Genomic DNA, 22,043 nt, shown 5'->3' with positions numbered 1-22,043 from the left:
AAAAATCACACCGCTGGGTAATTTAAAGCCTTTAAACTCTATCCTGTAGCAATGCCTCAAGAAGAAAAACAAGTGAACTCAGCTAATCCATTCATTGATCAAACCACACAACCTCCTGATACACAAAATGCGGTCTTCCCCTCTTTACTGCCTTGAAGAGAGAGATGATGGCATTTTGAAAAATCCAAATGATTGGGTTTTTTTCCGGAATCCCACATTCCAAATACATAAAAATCACTATAGAAGAATTCAGTGCACTGACATGCCATCTACTTTTGTTGCCCAAAACGTTCATGTACTTTAAGAGTTACAATAGGCCCACAAATAAAAAATAAAAGGTTGCATCAGAGTGGCCTGTATGATGTCCTAAAAGTGACAGCTTCTATAAGTGTAACTTACAAATTTAAAAGGATTTGGGAAACGAAAAGACGGCTATAGTAGATTTTTGTCTGTGGTACTACAATGACTTCTTATGCCAATCTCTCATCGTATGCTTATTATTTCAATACCATCAGATAAGAACATTTTACTCTTGATTGAGAATGCTATTTGCAAACTACTCGTGTAAGTAACTGTGATCAGACAAAACACATTTCTAGAGAGAAAAGACTTGGGATCACTACACAAAGAGTCTTTTTGGTTGCTCTGGTAATTTGTGTTTTCTTCTTTTTTGAAGTTTAGCCACTCCAAGATGCCATGGTTTTGGTGAATGCAGTGCCCATCTCCAAACTCCACTTTGGATGTTCTCAGTTTTCACTGCATCCCAGTGAGCTTTGTCCATCTTGGGATTATGCAATGATGATTACAAATTTGCCTGGCTCCTGCCTTTTCGATTTCTATTTCTATTGTCAAGACTACCAGAAGGCACAAACATACATAGCAATTAGATCTAATTTAATATTCTACTGAGCATGCCTTTCTTGGCATTCTGATTCACTCAACTAAATGGTCCTTCACACTTGAATTCTGAAGCACAGAAGCCCTTGCAACAGACAGGACAACAAATTACACTTAACTATGTTTGCCTCTGGCACTTTAAGTCATGAAAGTAAACCTTCTCCAATTACAGTTTCCTTAACATTTTTGTAAGAAGACTTGCTACAGCCCACTGAACAGCATCTTCATCTACAGCTGAAAAGGATTTCAAATTCTGTTCCACAGCAATAGTTGGCTTCCACCCACTGTTCCATTTGGCAAGGTAACATCCCACCCCAGGATGACAGTGAGAAGACTCCACATTTCATTTTCACTGATTTAACTGTGGATTTTCACATGATGTCATCTTGAGAATTATAGCAAGAAATTCTCTTTAATCTTTACATATCGCTGAACCTGACCAATAATCTTCAAGATTATCTACAATGAAAATTAAACATACTTGCATTTAATGCAGAACTCAGAACTCTTTTGCACACTGACATCCTGAAGACAGATTAGGAGGCTGCTTTCCTTACCTTGCTTTTCGACATAGAATGGGTTGTATCCTCTTTACTTTGTGATGCCTCATCCTTCCCTTTGTCAAAACCTTAAAAAAAAAAATACAGCATTGTTGCCAATGATTTGAAGACATTAACATTCAACAAATAAATCTGCAAATTGTGTTTAGCATAAAAAGGTGCACGCAAATGGGATTATCAAACAATGTATACATACTGACCCATCACATCACTCAAAACCATACCAGCGACTATAATATAAACTAATTTAATACCCACTAAGAGGCAAAAATAGTCCACTGTATTTGGATGGTGCTGTACCTGAACCAATAACCTGTTGAACTGCAAATATGGCATGCAAACTTCTGTCCTTTTCCCTTCTCATTCTCTCCTATCTGCATACATGCATGTACAGAGCAGAACACTAAATAAAGCCTTTTTTTTTTTGTTCATATCTATAGCTAGAAATAATTGTTAAATACCATCTACATGAAAGCAAATCTACATGAAAGCACTGATTAAGACTGCTAGTCATTTTTCGGCAAGAAAATGGAAAAGGTTGCTTATATTAGTCTTGAATTTATACTTTTGACTTGACACTGCATAAGCATAACTACAAGGCTTTATACCAAAATAGTTGTTGAAATCCTACATTTCTCTTCTGTGAGTGACAGTACAAATCCCACACTTTCCTAGTATCCAAAAAGCAAAAGCGAGACAATGGCAACGGTCAGTATACGTGTGACAGTGTAAAATGGCGTAACAACTGGCATTAGCACTGCTGCACAGCTGCTATGTGCCACTGGACATATATGGAGCATCTAGTATCTCCTTAGGGATAAAATTACCTGCTCTGGGTATGAGACAGAACCACATCTCAGTGATCCACTTTCTTTGAAGAGATTAGTGATAGCAAACCCTTTCTAAACAGGAACAAATTGCAGAATGCATATACCTGAGTAAGTAAAAATACCATCTCTTGCACGTCTTCCAGACAGAGGGTAGATAAACATGAAGTCACAAGTGAATTTCCGTAACAACCATCGCAGCTGAAAAGCCAGGTGTGGTTCCCACCATGGTACCCGAGAGCTTTAACCCACCAGAGGGCACTGCATCAGCAGATAAATTGCACAAAGCCACACCGAAAGCTCCTCTGAGTTGCCCTTTGAATGTTAAATGTGTTCCAAACTTGGAAACAAAATTGGTGCTCACGTTTCTAAAATGAGAAGATTAATCGGAGAAACAGTTTGATTTCACATTCCTCAGCGGAGCGTGTGCAGGTGTAGGGAACTATGAGCTTCAAAAGAATTATTAACTCTTTGTAGCAGCGTTGAGTAGTTTGCTCAGTGCAGGATTTCCTTTTTTTACATTTAATTTGTATCTTCATCCTCCCACATTCACAATACCCAGAACCTCTGAGACAGAATTGATTAATCTATCACACATGCACATCTTGGGATGTTTCACTGAGTTAGAGAGGCAATAGGTTGGTCTTTGGGTTACACGGGAAATCCAAGATTTTTCTTTTTTGGTCTGGTAATCAATCATTTGTTGTTTTGTTTGTTTGTTTTTATTTCTTTGTATTTATTACCTTTTGCAGAGATTCTTTAAGAACAGATTTTAAAAAAACATATAGTGCAATACAATGATATTTTAATTTATGTTTACAGAAAGTAAACCTCACATAACTCTAAAGAAACCTTTACGTGTCTTTATAGAAGCCCCTCTGTGCACAGTTCATGAAACGCTTTTGAAATTCTTCCAACACAGCTGTTACAGCTTTGTCTAACCTGGGAAAACTTACAATGCAGAAAACTACTTGATCAGAGGGAAAAAGTGCCTGCAAAGCCAGAAGACTTGTAGCACTAGGGAATGCAGAAAAAAAAAAATCCCCAAAGGCATCACAGCCCAGAAGCCACATTTCCCATATAACACCAAAAACAATAGCACATTTTCTACAGCACCAGTCAGCAGGTGCTGAAACAAAACAAAAGGTTGCTTCAAGCCTTCAGACAGACCTGCCTTAGTTCACTGGTTTGATGCCAGTCTTAAGCAAACACACATCAGAAACCAAAGCAATGAGGTTTCCTCCTCACCATCATACCCAAAAGAAATCCCTCATTAGGAACCAAGTTCCACTGAAAATGTAATGCCCTTCCTGTTTTTTCTTATCTATAGGAACATACAGCAGACATAGTGATGGGAATCAACAAGGAAGTGCTAAGTCAGGATTGTTCTTACAGAAGAGAAGGTATAACTCTGAGGTGTTTTAAAAAGCACAACTGATTTGAGGGCTTTACATATCTTTATCTAACAAATGTGTTTATTTTCATAACCAATTTTTTCACTAGTATCATCATGCAGAAATGAAAACAGAAAGAACTACTCTATCCCGGAGAACCAGACACAAAGATGAAAGTTAAGTCATGTTTCCAGCATCTTCACCTCCTTCCTGGGAGGTATGTGTGCTTGCTGATTCATAAACACAGCACCACACTGTCCACCCCTTCCTTACTCACACACACACAAGACCTGTCTGAGGGATTTGCTGGTGAACTAAAGTTGGGGTGCTGCAGATCCTGGCACAATTTGTACTGCTCCACCTTGGTCCGTGAGGAAACCTCATCAGTCAGCTTCACATACCACACCATCCTACCTGTAACCTCCCTCCCTGTAGAAGGAGTAAGCTCACTCAGAATACAGCCAGATGGCTTTTCTCCCCATGTTCTAGAACATACGTTTAAAAAAAAAAAACAAACCATAATTCAGGTGCTGACCCAGACACAGCCTCACTCACTGTAAGGATGCATTTTCCAGGGAGTCTCTATTAAGATGGAGAGCAGTCAATACCATAAGTAGTCTTAGTTCTTCTAACAAGAACAGTTTGGTACTAAACTTGCACTGAAACATCACAAAAAGCCTCCCCAAAAGAGGCCCAAGCTGAGGATGACATATACTTTGCTGTGGAAATATCTGATCAAGGAAAGAACAACAACGTGACAATAAGAAATACTGTTTTCTCCCTTAGCTACCAATTATGAAGCACAAATTTCTCTATGGATTTGTGACAAAGACAACAGCAAAGACAAGAAAGGCACACCTCTAAATGGCACTTTGAATTATTGCTGCTCTTGTGGTTTTGTTCACCACATAGGTACTGAAAATTGCACCACAACAAGTCATTGAATCATTGTCTGGTGTAGAGACTGACAGGGTATGAGAGGAGAGTCCAAGAAAAAGAATGTATTTCAAGCTTTTCCATGTTCAGGAGCAGTGGTTTTGGGCTTAATATTTTAGCTTACTTGTTGTTTTCTCAACCTGTAATTCAATCAAGAACTCTTCATCAAGATAACCTTAGCTCACATTTCACAAAGTAGAAATTCAGCTGCTGAAGATGCAGTACCTTTCTTTAACTTCTGTCTATTGATTCTCTTGGATTTGTGTATCATTTTCTAACTGAAATCCTGAAAGGAATCTTCAGAGGTAGAAGATCAGGAGCAACTGTCATTTGAATCCATCTTCAGAGCTGCAGATTGAGCTCCCAGTATTAAGATACTTGCAGATTTTTTAAAAAAATCTTTTATTTTAAACAGAAGCTCCCTTACTATAGCCTCTACAGCAGTTCTGGACATCAGGGACTGTGCTCAGAGCAACAATACATCTTAACAGACTTGTTCCCATCTTGACCTTCCTTGTCTTAATATCATAGGTCCCAGAGGCTCTGAAAACTGATCCCAGCCCCAGAGCAGTCAGCCACAGTTCATGGCATCACCTTAGAAGCCAAGGGAAACTGTCTATTAGTACATTCCTCCTGTGAGCACTTTGCATGTTCTTTCAAAACTTTCAGGTGGCAAAAGCCTGAGAACTGCATGCAAGTGGAACAATCAGAATTCTATGCACACAAGATGTCAATGAAACAAAAATCAAACAGTACTTCTTAGAGACTGTGCTAGAATACAGTCAATACCAAAGGAAAAAAAAAATCCTCGAAAACACATTGTCTCCAACAAAAATTGAGGAGTTGCTCAATCCCTGGAAGTGTTCAAAGCCAAGCTGGTTGGAGCTTTGAGCAACCTGGTGTAGTGAAAGGTGTCCCTGCTCATGGCTGGAACTAGATGATCTTTAAGGTCTCCTCCAACCCAAACCATTCTATGGTTCTGTGACTGCAAGGTTAGCGTTAAAGAATCTTTAGGAAAGTCTGTTGTAGGGTACATGTTAAAATAAAAGTGTTTGGTTAAGAAACTTCAAATTTGAAGCATAGCACAGGTGTCAATTCTTCAAAGTTGCACCTGTAGCCTGTCCCTTCAATCAATCTTGAGGGAATGGAAAACACATCTCTCCTACATCTGAAGTACTGGTTTTGTACCACTCAACAAATACCATCTGCAATTAGGACTCCTGAGAAAAATACATCAGAAAAAACATGTTATTTTTTAATATGAGAACTATTTTATTCAAAAAGGAAAGATTACTGGAGGCACTGAAGGGAAGGAAGCCCACTGGAGGCTTTTTTGCAGCAAACAGAAGACCCAGTAAAAAAAACAATGCAATGCATGAAGAGATCAGAAAGAGCAAGCCAAGCAACAATATTACTGACTTCCAAATGAAATGTGAGAATCAGTCTGATCTGATTGCTGCTGGTGTGCATGTGCCTTTGAGAAGAACAAATAATCGAGCTGAAAAACCATATGCTTCTGCAAGAACTATGAGCTGTATTTAGTGGGAGACATCAATAGTGATGTTACATAATAAACACAACAGTAAAAAAAGAAAGGAAAAACCTTTTTAAGGAATTGAACACAGGAGACAATAGTCTTTTTAACTGACTGATTTTCAAAAGCTTGCTGACAACCAGTATTAATGCAATCTTGCATTAACTTATTCAGATTCCTCCATGGATTTTGAACCCAAAGTATTCAGAAAAACACAAACACTCCTTTTACATATTTACTCACGATGATGGGGTTTTTTTGCAAACACCTGATAAACAATAACAACGAAAGGTTGTCCTCACTCCAACTGTATGAGTACCTTTTAGACAGGCAGTAACTACTTATTGCTTAAACCAAACTGAAAGAGTATATCTTCCAGTATATTAAGGTTGCTTAAATTCTTCAGATATATGAAAGACTACAGAAGACAAAGCTCCTTAAACTTAGGCAGTTACACTTGATTTTTTTTTCATTCAAAACCGTTTCTCAATTGTTCTGCACTTTAAGAAGTCATTAATTGTCCACTTATAGATAGCAATCAGCTTTCATGCTACACAGGAAGGAAGCAAACAGGAAATTAATCCCTTTTTGTTACAGTAATTACCAGACTAGATTCATTTATTTTAAAGGTAGGGAGATTCTGTCTAGTTGCAAACTTAAAGCTTTGAAACTTTGAGATCATTATTTCCTGATCAGCTTGAATTAAACACACTGTCAAATTCCCGGCAGAATGCTAATTGTGTCCAGAAGCAGAGTGAAAGTGTGTGTTCGAGGGCAAGTTTAATACAATATGGTGTCCCATACAACTGATCCCACCCATCTGAGGCTGAACATGCCGCTCCAGTGATTCTGCAAGCCAGCAGTGGCCAACGATGCAGAGAATTCCTTTATCATCAGCCTCCAACCTTCCTTTATGCTCTACACCCCAACTCTTTTCCATGGCTTCACAGGCAGGGCTTACAAAATTCAGTGAACTGTTCTGCAGAAGACATGCGACAAAAAAACCCCAAATCTCTTATTTCCCCGCCCCACCCCCAGCATTCTGGCCCCATGGGACAACACAATGAAGATGGTACGTGCACATACACAAGACAAATCACCCCCATATGGAATAATTTTGCTAAGAATATACAATTTCTACAATATTGTCTTTCAGGAAGAGGTGACCTTGTAACACATTTTCAAGCATCCATATTTCCTAAAGTAAACTGCTGAAATTCAGGTACCTTTAACAGAAGAACACATTATGGACAATAAAACCCTAGAAACCGATTTCAATATTATAGTACTGATTTTCAGGAAACAACAGATCTGAGCAAAAGGAGATTTAAACCCTTTCTGCTGTCACACATCTTCAAAATTTTACACTATTTTTAGCCTCAACTCATTGTATCTTGTCATTTTATGCCAAACCACTGACGACAACCATGCAGATTACTCAGTACTTACAGCCAAATTAAAACCTTCTGCTGTACCTTACTTAAAGAAAGTCCATTATGTGCGAGGGGAGTGGAAAATACAAGGGCAGAAGGCATTTATAAACCACATCACAGAACTTCAGTCATAAAAGCTCAAACAACCAAAGCAAATATTCCAGTCAGTACCAAATACACAGATGCATTTTAAAGACATATTTGCTGCGCTGTAAGATAACTTACTCGCCTGTCTGCAAATCTTGCCACTACAAAGAGCTATTATCTAAAAGTAAACAAGAAATATTCTGATTTCTACCAACTTCTCAGTACTTTTATGCAAGCTGAAAAAAAAGAGGTGGAGATCATATTCTGTTCTGCACATTTTAAGAAATGCAAGACCAAAACAAACCTGGTAAAGCAGGAGAGAGTTCGTTATATCCTCCAAATGAAGCATTCCGGACAAGCTTTCGGACATCAGCTCTTGAAGAAAACACAGATGAAATCCCAGCACATGAAGAAAACCTACGTCGTACTGGACCCTCTTCCTTCATGAGTTAAGGTGTTTGTGTAAGGATTATGTTCTCTGTGAAAGCTGGTTAGCATTAGCTGCTTGGAACAAGAGTGTTGCAGTAACAGCCTTTTACCTCACATTCTGATGACTAAGATACAAAAGGGGAAAAAAAAAGAAACAAACGAAGGGCACATATGAAAAATGCAGTGAAGAGACAGAGGCTGCCAAATCAGCAGCAAGCCAAGCAACACTATACTCCTCTTGTCACATCCATTAGGACACTTAAAGCCGAATGCCTTTGCTTCAGCTCCTCTTTTCCACAAATCATTTCTACATCTCGTTTTTTTACAGTTCTGTTTTGGTCCTACCCATCACTTGCAAATGGTGGCTACTTAGGTTTTAAGGATTCCTTAAATCAAGTTGTTTTCCTGTTAGCCTTTCAAGTCCCAAATTTACATAGCTCATGAACTGTGCTGTGTGCAATGGAGCTTCCCTTATTCGATACTGTGGTATGCTATGGGAACCTGAAAAGGGAGACAAGGTTTTGCATTACACAGCCATGCTGAACTTTGCTGTTTAGGCACTTACCTAGCTAGTTTTCATCAACTGATTGCCATGGCTTCTACACCTTCATTTCTTTTTTTTTTTAATTTAAAGGTGATGTGATAGTTTTTTTCTCTCCAAGACTCTGCCACATTTACAGATACAAACCAGCCTGACTCCTGGAAGAGTAGCACCAAATAACCTCCACAAAAAGGGGTTTTTTTTATTATTATTAAAGCCTCAAATATTTTATACAATTGTGAACCAACTTAATTTTAAACAAAAAAAAACCCCAGTTGATTGTGCTTCCGGACTAAAAATCAGCTGATCCAAATTGCTCTTGCTGATAGCTACCAGAAGTCAAATAAGCTCTCCCTAACCTCCTTCATCCACTGCTCATTAGATCAGCCACTCTTTTGTCTGGACAACTAGCATGCATGGCTACCTTATTCTGTAAGTGGAATTTCCTTCCCATCTGGTACTTCTCTGCTGATCCTATTTTCCCCACCACACCTTATTTCTGAAAAAATATGTTTTCAACCCTACTCTGTTTGCTGGAAAGCAGAAAAACAACACACTAAGAACTGGTCTGAAAATAGTAACTTGCACTTCCCCTTACACCTTATTAGGGGTTCTCCTCTCTTAAGAAGTGAAACATCTCATAAAATTAAATCAATGGTAGTGTGCATTTGATGAATTCTCAAATAATACTGTTTACTCCAGAAGTGTGTTTACTATTTGTGGCTCAGTAATTTCAGTTCACATTGGCTCAAGAATAATACAGGAGCCTGAAGTACTTCATAACCCTTTAAAACCTTATGAAAGGTTTTAACTGTGAAATGTACGTGCATTTTACAGAAACAAAAAGACACGTACAGAAAACACTGAAAATAATTTTTCTGATCATGAAACAGAGTAGCTTCCAGCATCCTATGAAGCACTAGAATTTCTTCGTGCCTCTAAGACTGATGTCCCATACATGGCAAGGAAAAAAAAAGATATGACTGGAAAAAAACAAACATGAGGCATCAATAGAAACCATTATATGTGATATGTAACTGCCACTTCTTTTGTACTATAAGTGAGAAACTCTATTCACTTGAGCACAGGGAGAGGAAAGAAACTGGATGAGCATGTCGTGTATTCAGGCCTGTCTCCATTTATCCATTCCTGTCTCATACTTCTCAGATGAAGCAGTCCTTGTGCAGATGTCCCCGGAGGAATAAAAAGAGGGAGCAGAATTGTGGGCCAACAAGGAGGAAATGCAAGAAGGGAGAACACTTTTTTCTTATCTTTTTATATATAAACACAGCTTCACATCACTTCTCCAAGTCTGTCTCCTCAACTACAAAACAGACCAACTAACTTGATCTGAATCTCCTCAGAATATGTACCTTTTTTTCTTTTAAAATTAAAATGAAGAGAAAGCTGCAGTAGAGAAACTCCCCTTACACACAGAAGGAACTGTATCCTCTCATTACAGACCTATCTTGCCCAGTTAATGGGTCTGTTATCTCATCTTTCAGAGTCAGGGCTATGACCCTGCATGGAACACTCTCCTGACGCTGGTATCAGGACATTTTCCTGCCTTGTCTAGAACAGCAGGGTCGCAGAGACTACCAGGAGGCTCCACCACCAGCCACCTGCAGCACTTGGTCTGCATCTGCCTCCAGCTGCTGAGCCAGACAGTTCTGGAGCTGCTAGTGAGCATCACTCTGCCACCATACCAGGTTCTTCCACAACACAGTCTTCTCTGCCACCTTACGTTCATGTTACTAAAACTTGGCCAGACATGCAGGGGTTTGAGGAAACAACGTAATTGTGATGGTTTTCCCCTTATTTCTCCCATGTCCTTTCAGGTCCATTGACACCATTCATATAGCCAACAGTAAACCACAGCTGATTAGAAACCTCTTTCTCCTTCCTGTGTCCTTCTCTCCATTTAGAAGACAAAACAAAATAACTGGATAGATAAAATTATTAACTTCACTATGGATGTTACATTTTCCCTCTCTGAAGCTATTTTCCAACCAAGGAGGCTGTTACCTGGGCACCCTAAGTACCTTCTGTTTTAACTCAACAGTGATATAGGAGAGGCAAACTGTGCTTTTTGCCAAAACAGGACTCTGTTGTCAAGGAGGGGGAAAAGGTCTAAATTAAACTCCATCCTTCATCTGCCTGTCCCCCACCAAATCATCTTCATATCTCACTTACACCTGCAGTGGTAAAGATAGTTATATGCTTTGCCTGAAACAATTCACTAGTTCAACTTTTCAACAGCTTGTGATTTGTGCCCCCTAATACTTGTATACACATGCTCATTTACTTCAACTACTTCAAAGCAGTCTAAGTTGCTGAAGAGATAGCTGACACAACTGAAAAGATGTTAGATCAAAAGGAATCTGCAACATTTAATAAAAATAAGCATTCCTCTCCATGGTGTGATTCCAAGCTAAAGTTTATTATAGACCTTGAGCATCAGCCTGCGATGTTAAAGGGGCTTCTCCTCCCCACACACTTGGTGATGAAAGCTCTTAAAAATCCTTTTAGTTCTTTGCAATAAACTTGATACTTTTAAGTAGTTAGAAGTGTGGGGTTTTTTTCACATGTTCTGTACATGACAATGGAGAGGTACACTTAATTAGCCATAAAGTATTACATAAAGACAACTCCAAACTCTTTTTCCTCTTCTTCCCTCTCAAAAAATAAATTCAGCCAGAATAGGCTGATCTACTGATAAAACTGGAATTAGATGATTTTAGCCTAACATCCCTGGAAGCATTCTCTCCTTTTGATATCAGTTCCCAGCACCTTAATAATTGATATACTTTGAAAAGGCATTAATATACACAGCTCAGAAGTTTTAATGATTTCAAAATACTTGGAAATAGAACTACAGCCAAGTTCAACTGCAGAAGCCAGAGATAGTTGAAAAGCCTGCATAAACAGGAGAGTATCTGCACTCTGGTCTAAATGCATCAGGTGTGTGCCATGGTGTATCTGTACCAGGAAATGTAAGATATCTCATAACAAAAGTTAAATATTTAAAGATAAAAAGGTACTAGACTAAATATGCCACTGAAAGGAAGAAGTCTCCTGATTTCTTTGTTTTATATAATATGTAAATCAGTAGGAAGAAGGGAAAAAAAATATGACTGAAATATTCAGTTAATCTATCTCAGGGGTGGGGGAAGTGGTAAGAAACCATTCTCAGTCCATCTGTTGAATATCCCTTCAGAAGTGAAAAACTTATCTGTTGTATATATTTTCCTAAAGGACAGAATGCATTTCTCGTATCAGCTATTCAATCAGGGCTTCTTCAATAGCAAATGCTGGCTGAAAAACAAATCATAAATCCTACTCTTAAGACATTCTCCCAAGATGCAGTCTGAGGCAAAACTTATATGCCAGTAATATAAAACAAAGGTAAACAGAAGACACAATCAATTCCAACAGCGCATAAATGCACTTGACAAAACCTGGCTTTAGTTTTAAAACACTTCTTGAACAGAAAAATATTTACAGCTGAAAAAAAGCATAGGCTTTTCCAAAAAAGACCTCTCCGAACACATAAACTGATCTTAAAATCAAATATATTCTGAACTACCCAATTGAGGAACTTTAAATATAATAAACCTTTTTATACAGATTCTAGACACTTAAAATAATTAACACATTATACAAACTGACATTGATGCAGTAAAACAACTAAGGGTATATTTAGTGATATAAAGTAAAAGTCCACTCCTTTCTCCCCTTAGAAGTATAAATGGAAAACCTGAAATCTTAAAAACAAATTCTGTGAAAGCCACGGTATGAAAAAGGATGAAAAACTGATGGCATAGCTAACAAGACAGAAGCTTTTTAGACTTGCCATTCAAGTCTGACAATAATTAGCCCTAAAATCCGAACAACACTACATTTTCCAGTACAATTTTACCTCCAGTCCAACAAAAAGTTGTAAAGAATTCTCTATATGCAGCGTACACACACACTTTGCGGCATGCAGAAAACAGAAAGAGCAAACTGCTAGACTATTGTATCTATAAATGAGTTCTATCCAGCACCTGATTTTTGCACACACACTTTAAGCAGAATTGTTTATCTCCTATTTAACAAAAAAGGTCTTAAAGGTATACCTGCCTTCAGACACCAGTAGTTGTTTCAGAAAGATTTCTGAATCATGAGGCTACAAGTTGTGTCGGTATTTTACAGGAGCAAGTTTCCTTCACCAAATTCTCTTCTGTTCTCTGGTACTTCCAAGTTGAGTGCTGTTTAGCTGACGCGTAATTCTAGGGGCACGCCTGAGAGTGGTTATGAATGAACACCAAGGCTCCCGGTGCCCTGTTGGCAACTGTACTTGGCTACACCTCCTTGGCTGCTAACACTCGTGCTCAGCTCCTCCCACTCAAAGTAAATAGGCCTGCTCACTGCTCAGGTTTCAACAGTTTTCATCTCGGCCTTTATGGAACTCTCAAGGTCACAGTTCAGGTTCAAGTAGGCCAGCTCTTCAGAAATTGTCATGGAGAAAGAGAGCTTGCTTGAGAAGTTTCACAGTAATCAGCCCTGCTGTGCCTTTCAAGCCCAGTACCACACTTCATAAAGCTATAAGCCACACAGAAAGGAGTACATGCAATTTACTCAAGCCACAAATAGTGGGTGGAGTAGCATTTCAGAAATGGCAAGTTTTAATAAACACACAGTGACTTGCAGAGAGGAATGTGCCAGAGTACGCATTACTAAGAAGGCTGGAGGTAAAGATAATAGATTCAGGAGACTAACCACAAAGAGCAGATTTGAAAACATCGGACAAGAAATTCAGTCTGGTAACACAAGCTAAAACCAGATTATTTAAGGGTCAGATGCCTTCCTTGATTACTTTGACTAGAACCTCACTCACATCCCATTTGACACAAGCATCACTAAAGCTATTCCAAATAAGTTACACAATTTTTCAGAACTGGGGCTTCATGTCCATGCTCCGTCATAAAACTGAGAAGTGACTACCTGTGTCACTGAGGTCTGGTCAGAAGTACAACAGATATTAAACCAGAACTACCCTAAAGAACAATCCAGTCCTCATGGCTCCTATACACTGTTGATTACAAAACACTTCCTTATCATCAAAAGACAAGGTAAAAACAGTATTTAGGATTAATATGGAAGTGATAAAAAATAAGCTTGCCAGAGAGACTCAACAAGACCTCTAGCAGTTTCTTCTCTAGTGCTGAGACAGTGAGACCAACTCATGGAAAGATGAAGTAAGAAAGCATGACATGCTCTTACTGTGTCAACAGAAATTATTTAGCCATTTGTCAACTCTTCTATTCAAAAGTCAGATATAGTGGAGGAAAACAGGAGACTGCATGAAGATACATCATGACTAAAATCTGTCTACATGTAAAATCACAGGAAACGCAGCCAAAAAAAGCAGAAGCAATTCTCAAATATTAGATATAACACAACAGCTCAGGAAACAGTTTGATTTGAAATCGGTTAGATTATCAAGATTTTACCATCTCCAAGCCAAATACCACTACCAAAAAGAGATTCTAACACATTGAAAGTGCTAGCTGAAAGATGCCAGAGCTGGCATTTACAGAGTGATCAGTATTGTATCAGTGGAGCTATAGCCTCCCCCATGCATCTGCCATAACCACAGGCATGCAGGATTTTTCTCCAGCTCCACTGTGATGCATCTCCACTGTGGCTTCAGTCACATGCACCCACATGAACAAGTAGCTCATGACCTCCTGGCAGAAACCTGCTGTGGGACCAAAGCCAAGTGACCGTCTCAGGGAGAGCTGCTAATACTTTGAAAAGGCTTTGAGCTCACTGACATGGGACTGTATCTTTCCTTCCTCTGCCCCACAGTAATCTATCTTCCCTCGGTGGCTTGATAAGAGGAGATGTGTGCTACATCTCCTGAACTTCTTGCACAGCAACCACCGGTGAGCCGGAACATGGATGAGGAGAATCAGGAGTTCCCAACATTTCCAGTCACCTGATCAAACAAAACATGCTGCTGCTGCTGTCAACTGAGCCAAGAACTTGAAACAAATGTTTTTTAAAAGCTGCAAGTTCTTCTGGTTTAAACCAAACTGCCTTTAACTTGTTAACTGCCTCAGGTAGACAGTATTGTCCAAGTCTCACATTTTCTTAGTCATTATGGCTCCAAAGTCATCTCATCCCTTCAGCTGGTAGTAAGTGTTCTTTAGGGTCTACTGCTTGAAAACATCTCTTCCGCACTCTCTACTTTCTCTCACATGCAGCACGAGTTACATTTGTATTTTCTCCCCAAATGCAGTATCCTAAGGATACTAACATCTAACATCTCCTTTAGATGTTTACTCTGGAGAAAATAGCCTTTAGTACAAACTCAATACAGGCTAAAAACACGTTCTCCCTTGAAGTCAGCTTCACCTCCTCTTCTCTGTTCATTGTTATCATTGTTACTGGCAGACCTATAATTCTGCAGCCACTGTCAATCCACTTCCCTGCACTTAAGGTATTTCTCAGTAACAGAAGACATTTGCATCATATTCCAAACTTAATTAACAACTATTACTATTCCTCTACTGGAAAGGAGGGGCAGATCCTGTTTCTTGTCTGAGCTCAAGCTCCTTCTGGGCTTGCAATTCCACTGCTTACCCTTCTTTGATAAGCTGTCTTTAAAAAAAAAGACAAAAAAAAAAAGGACAGCAAGCAGCTATTAATTTAGCTCAAAGATGTACTCTGTTGTAAAATACCTCAGTCTTATGTTCCTAACATGTTTTTCCCAGATACTACTCTCATTTTCACCCCATCTGCATCTCAGCAATGCTTTGAATAAAGATAGGAAAAAACCACTGAGGGCTGATGCATCCAAGTTCAAGAGCCCAGAAGGTTGTCTGCACAGGCCATTGTTATCCACATGAAATACAAAAACTAGGGCTCCAAAATCTTAGTGCATCATCTGCTGAGTTCCTAGACTTACAGTGTCACACATAATATTGTCAACACAAGCACCACTGGAATTTGTTCATATTTAAGTTTGGATGATGCTCTCACTGGTACAACTTGCAAATTAGAGGTGCCACTCAAATCCATGAAACTCAAAAAAATGCAACCCCTTTCTATAAAGCATATTCTGAATTTTATGTTATTCACATGGATTTTCACCTTCTCACACTCTTAACAAATAAGTCTAGGGATTCTCTCTTGGGCAAATAAATACACATGTAAGTTACTAGCAAGTTAAAAACAATAGAAAATATTTCATATATACTTCCTCATACACTCAGAGCACACAAAGAACAACAGCACCAAGTTTCATTAAACAAAGCCATAAACAGACAACAGAATAGCGGTAAGAAAGAAATTATCAGATATTTTCAAACATTCTATTTTAGCATTTTTAATAGTACAATTTCAACTAGACTTCTCTCTTTAAAACAAGCACAGCTTATTATTATTTAAGCATTTACATTGTTTTCATAAAAAGTTTTAAATATATTTTAGCAGCATATTTTTGAGTTAGAGGATATTGAAATCCCTTTCTAACGAGACTTCTATTTTTTGGAGGGGGGGTACATTTTAAGTGATTACAATTTCTATATTAATCCATTTTATCAAATAAAGCAGTATCCCAATGTAAGGCTGAGTTAACAAGACTTACAAGGATCCAATTTAGCAGGGATAATTTGTGTAACAACATAAAGAGCTTACATCAGCAAGCAGAATTCTGCTCTACAGCTTTGAAAGTGCAGTTTTTGACTCTGTATTTTTCACTATAATAAAACTGTTCTGTCGCTGTTGCTTCTTTGTAACAAGTAGGTAGGTTAAAAAAAGTAAAAATTCAAAGATAAGATTGATAGAAATTTAGATGTCTGTCCATTAATGGGTAATAATCTTTTCAGCTATAGAATTCAAACACAGAAAGTGAGGTAAATAAACACTGTTCAACCTATGTGTCAAATACTAGAAATTAAAGATATTTTAGCAGTCCTAACATCTATATGCCCTACACTTCCAAAAAAAAAAAAAACAAAAGGTCTTGATGAGTTGGTAAGGCCCCACTAGCTCACCACAGAGTCTAAAAACACACTATCCCAAAAAGTAAGCAAGGTTTTATAGCAAAAGCTAGCTCCCCAAAACCCATTTATGTTTCATGAAAAGGCTACTGAATTATTTAAGTCAAATTCCAAATCTCATAATTCTAAATAAAATATTTAGCAAAAAAAGCAGTACAACCATTTAGCAAGTTTAAGGCACAGAGAACTACAAAGGTTTTGTTGCCTAGCAGTTAAGGTAGAAGAAAATGAACAATGGCCTGAAAACAGAACATAGCAGAAAGCAACATTAACATGCAATACACAGCACTGAAAAGTTAAGAGACAGTACTAACTTGGTAGACATTACAAAAAGGCAAAGACTTCAAAAGTTAGAATTAAATCACTATGTGGGGAAAAAGAAAAAGCTTTATCTTGCAAATTCTTGGTAAATCTTTATCATAATTTGATCATTTCCCACCCTGGTTTGAGAAGCACAGTAATCCATTTGAGGGTACTGTTGAGTGAAAGGGTCTAGAAATTGCACTCTTAAACCTATACCATGAAAACTGAGGAAAATTGGTAAAAGTTTTCAAGATCACCTCAGTGTGAAGCTGCTCAAGGCCACTTTCACAAAGAGTTCCTCAGTTGTGATGCTCAAGAGGTCCGTGATTGGAAAGCCTGCCTTTGGGTAGTTGATCTTAGCGCTCATGTTTTGCCAGCTTTCTGAAAGGTGGTCTAATTAAGCCAACTTTGTACCCTTAATAAATCCTTTCTTGCACACTGTGGATGTAAAAAGCTAGTTTTTAGGTTTGCTTTGATGTCTCTTGAACCTCAACACCTCCATGTGTTATCAGCTTTTGCACTAGATGGCACTTGGATTTTGGTGTTCTCCAATTTAGAGTCAGTGTTTGAAGGCTCAAAATTATTTTATAAAGCAAACTATAATTGCAGCAACATAATCAGGATTGGCTTATTATAACACTCTAGTTAACTAATAATGGGCAAGGCAGAAATAAATCTATAATAATTAATTACACATCCAGATCAGGACTATTGTTATCTATAACTGAGTTACTATTGCTATATACAACTGAGCTAGCCTTTCAACAGTAAAATTCTGAATTGGCTAAATATGGTGAGTATACATGGCGACTGGTGAATACACCAAGTATCATTCTCACCATCAGTTTTTCTAATACATTTCTGTTAAACAACTTCGCTGAAGCTTTCTATGAAAGCGAATATGACCTCCACATCTTTAAAGGCCAGTCTATAGCCTAAAAGATCAACTAGTCTTCAGCCTCATGATAAAGGACAGCATATCTTCAAAGATCCTAAAAATGTTTATGTAAAGTAAGAAGGTGTGACTTCTTCCTACAAACATTATGCAGAACAATGAGAGCATAAATAAACTTTTGCTGAACAATCACTTGACAATGCTGAAAGATCAAGCTGTACTCTGTATTAGTAAAAGAGGTCTGTACTGGACACCAAAAACATGACTCTCATCTCTGACTCAGATGACATACTAAGTTCCATCTCACAAGAGTGAAATGAGCAGGGAAGGAAGAAGTCATGCTTTAAATTAAGAAACCAAGTACCGGAAAACAGAAAAATCCAGAGCTATGGCCATGTAGATTAAAAGCCAGAATTTATACATAGGAACACTTTAAATCATGGTATACATACTGCTAACAATTCACTCTTGGATCCAAGTAGGAAAAAAATGGCCCAAACAGATGTTTAATGTTATTAAGTTCTCATGTTAAGTTCTCATCTATATTTAATTACTCGTAATACCTGTAATTGGGATTTTACTTAAAACACAAACAAAAAACAGAAATTGAGCTGCTTCTAGTAAACTTTGCAAGTGATGGGCATTGAGCATGAATCTCCTTGGACTGCTGCTGGCCAGCCAAAGAATCCAGCACACATGGTGGTGTTTCCCCAATAACACCAAAGTGCTGGTTGCTTCCAAGACTGCCTCTTCACAGGTTTTGTTTCATTCCATTCCAACTCATTTATTTTTAACCGCAAGCTCTATACAAAACTGGCTTTGCCATGCAGGCTGTAGGAAATAGAACTTAGGTAATGGTGGCTAAATAGCATTCAAGTACCAAATGTCACAGCTTCCCTTTATATACATGTAATCTATTCTTTCTAGACTGTACCATACATTTTTCTGGTTTGATCCTCTTTTATCCTGTACTTAACGTGCTTTTGAATTGTTTATATTACCCAACTCTTAAGGATGCATTCAGATGGCAGTGACTAGAAGTATCTTCATTTAGTTAATAGTAAATGCCTTTAAACACTATTTCTAAGTATTTCCTCTACTTCTGCATATTCTCATCATACAATACTATAGGTGTGTTTCAGAGACCTTTGTTAATTGAATTCTAGTTACAACAGTCAACCTCAAGTACTCCATCACTTTAAACTCTGTTCTACTTGATATTTTCCATACTTGCATAGCATATATTTTTCCCCTGTGTAATAGGCTTACTTTTTCACGAGCACTGTAATTTTCCTATATGAATACCTACCACAGAAAAACCATCCAACTTTTAAATGTGGGTCAACCACCTCTATAAAAACCTAACTTACACCTCCCAGGTTGTAGATTGGCTACAAGTTAGTAGTTAAAAGTTTGCCGAAGCCTAGTCCACATCATACCTTTTCACTACTCAAGCTGACTGAAAGTCAATTTCATTGGTTCATGAAACTACTGCCTCATTTCCAGTAGTGCTCCTGGAAGACTAAGCCATTGATGATTGATGCAAAAAGAAGGCAGATATATGTAACAAGCTTAAGTTCACTTATATAAACCCTGACATAGGAGGAGAAAAAAGTAATCAGAACGGAAGACTTAATATTTGCAAGGATTTGATGTAGCACAATCAAGTCTTTGTGCTTTTCAAGCCCATTTTAATGACTTTCCTACGAGTGAAAGCTCTTAAAAAAAATCAGAACAGTTTGCCTTTATAAATTAGTGGGAATAAACATTAAAAGAAAGACTTTATTACAATATCCAAATACACATAGAACTACAACATTTGTCTAGTAGAGGATACAACACAACACATAGAAAAATAACAAAAAATTTCTTTAAACATGAAATTACAAACAAGCTATATGCGTATATTATACAGATAGCAAAATCCAGACTCAGCACAACACAAGCCAGAGAACATAAAGTGCAGTTTCAGTGAGGTAACAGCAGCTTTTAGAAAATATATCAGAGCTAACTGTGGGTAGCACTGAGAATACTACTGTAATTATTCTTAAAATACACTAAAACAGTAACAAATTCAACATCGTAACAACACTCTTTCATTTCAAAGGTTTTTTTGCTTTATATCTGGAGGGTACTGAATGGGAAAACAGGAAATATTATTCGAAGTTACCCATGACACTGCCTTTATTACTCTGTCAGGCTAATATTACTTTGACGAAGCAAGCTATGGGAGTTACAGAGGCTAACATTAAAAAAATCAAACACTAAAACTCCAGTAATACTACTGATAGGAAGAATTAAAGGAAGTATAGATGACCAGCATGGCTGTCAAGAGTAAAAGCAGAGAGAATATTAATTTTAAAAGCTTTAATTTTTCACTAAAGACTCCACAGACCCTAAGAAACATGTCTAATGATATCCTAGGCAATAAGACAACACGAGCAGTTTCAAATGCAAATAAGCACAAGAAGAGCAATTATGTCTTGTTTTTGTTTTTAAAAGAGACTATCAACATGTCAGGTCTACTCAGGAGTTCCACTTTACATCTGATTAGTTCACATAAATCTACTCAAAGTTTGTTTCCAACAGGTTTAGTGAGGCAGAGGGCCTGTTTGAAAGCTGGCAATAAGTAGCAACGACACTTTTTTTTTTCTCCTCATAATCAGAGAGGAATCTTTCAGTAGAATTAATTGTTAGAAGATCTTTACAAAAGTTTTCAGGTTTGCTTAGGTAGTTTATCGTAACACTCTTTGTGTAAAGACACAACTTTACACAACAACTTTTTACCTGAGCCATTAATGTGACCATCAGTTACAGGATTACACACAGATAATTATTTCCCATCACATGGACTATTGTCCCACAAATCATAGCATGCTTTAATAAACTAGTGCACCACATAATGGACTTTTTTTCTCTTTCATATGAGCACATAAGGATACAAAGAATTACATAACATTATTGCAATATACATTTTTCCTTACCTCTTGACTGTGAAAGGCAGTGGTTTTGAACCAACATTTGGAACAGGTAATAATGTCAGTATTTAAATTCTTTAAAACCTCTGTAAAAAACAGTCTTGTCTTACCATGGCTGTGGGTAGTTCCTGGGCTGAGAGATGGTTGTAGTGACTCTTTGGTTGGAGTAAAATAGGCTTCTTTCCCCTGGCGCTGGCTCATTTTTCCTGGAGTTAAAAGCTGTGACTCATCGCTGTTTGTTACCACTGCTGAAATACAAAATGGATGCTCATTCAATGATGTTACATACTGGTGCATATGTTTCTATTAACAGCTTCACTGCCATTCATGAAACCGATATTCAAATACTGTCTTGCAAAATTTTTCATTCTAGGACTTCAGAGATTTGCTTTGGAGGGGACTAACAAGCTTAGTCTAAGACACGAGGAAGAAGATGAAAACAAAACCCAGGAGGATATAGGAAAGGCTGCTACTGAATACAGCAGTGAGCTGTTACTTAACTCCTGGAATCCTGCTTTCTTTTTACTTTTATGATAGTTCTTGGTTTAACTAGCCATATCACAGACAAGCCAGGAAACGGCTTGCCAGATCAAGCTGTGCCACCATCCCAGAAAACTAAGATGAACGCATGTGCGTACATCATAAAAAACAAGTCTTATTGATAAAGATTACATACAGACTCTCTGGAAAGGGAAAGGTTTAAAGCAGAAGAGAACATTATGAGTATGAAAGACTTGTTTTATGTCTTCTAGCTATTTGTACGATCACCTGGCCAGCCACGCTGTTTATGATGTCTGTATATTTCTTTAAGTTGCATAACAAAACTGTACCTTCCCATAGCAGTGGAAGAATGGCTGACTCAGTTACAGTTATCCTGTTGAGGCAGATATACTGAGGAAAAAGAGATCAGAGGGAGAAACAGAAGATGCTTACTGAAGAGCCTGCCTAAAAGACTGGAACTTACGATGATGCTGGTTTTAAGAGTTCCCAAGCTTTTCTCAAACAGCTTTAAAAGGTCAGCAGAAGCTCTAGTCTAAACAAACAAGTTCAATTCTCTGGATAGAATGTGAAAAGTATAGAAGGCTTCTTCATACCTTTATTTCTACTATTATTTCAATAACTGAAATATAATAGAGAAAAAAAAAAAATCAGGAAAAAAGGAAAAGTTTATGACCTTT

At 37.8% G+C, this 22,043-nt stretch overlaps 1 protein-coding gene across 4 annotated transcripts in view; it reads right to left on the bottom strand.

The window, feature by feature from the left end:
• The window catches only part of OSBPL8 (oxysterol binding protein like 8), a 93,124-nt gene that overhangs the window by 30,925 nt on the left and 40,156 nt on the right, over positions 1–22,043 (bottom strand). For 2 of the 4 annotated variants that reach the window (XM_062016122.1, XM_062016148.1), the window contains 2 exons: positions 20,976–21,113; positions 1,455–1,525 (listed from right to left, as the gene is read on the bottom strand). In XM_062016122.1, coding sequence (XP_061872106.1) covers positions 1,455–1,525; positions 20,976–21,113 — 209 coding nt within the window. Of the gene's footprint in view, positions 1–1,454; positions 1,526–7,972; positions 8,223–20,975; positions 21,114–22,043 lie in introns of those variants that run through there. The other 2 variants (XM_062016130.1, XM_062016140.1) reach the window with 2 other exon arrangements.

Source organism: Colius striatus, chromosome 1 (assembly GCF_028858725.1).
Source record: "Colius striatus isolate bColStr4 chromosome 1, bColStr4.1.hap1, whole genome shotgun sequence".
Lineage (NCBI taxonomy): Eukaryota > Metazoa > Chordata > Aves > Coliiformes > Coliidae > Colius > Colius striatus.
The sequence above is the reverse complement of the archived record's forward strand: the minus strand, read 5'-3'. Positions and strand labels throughout refer to the sequence as shown.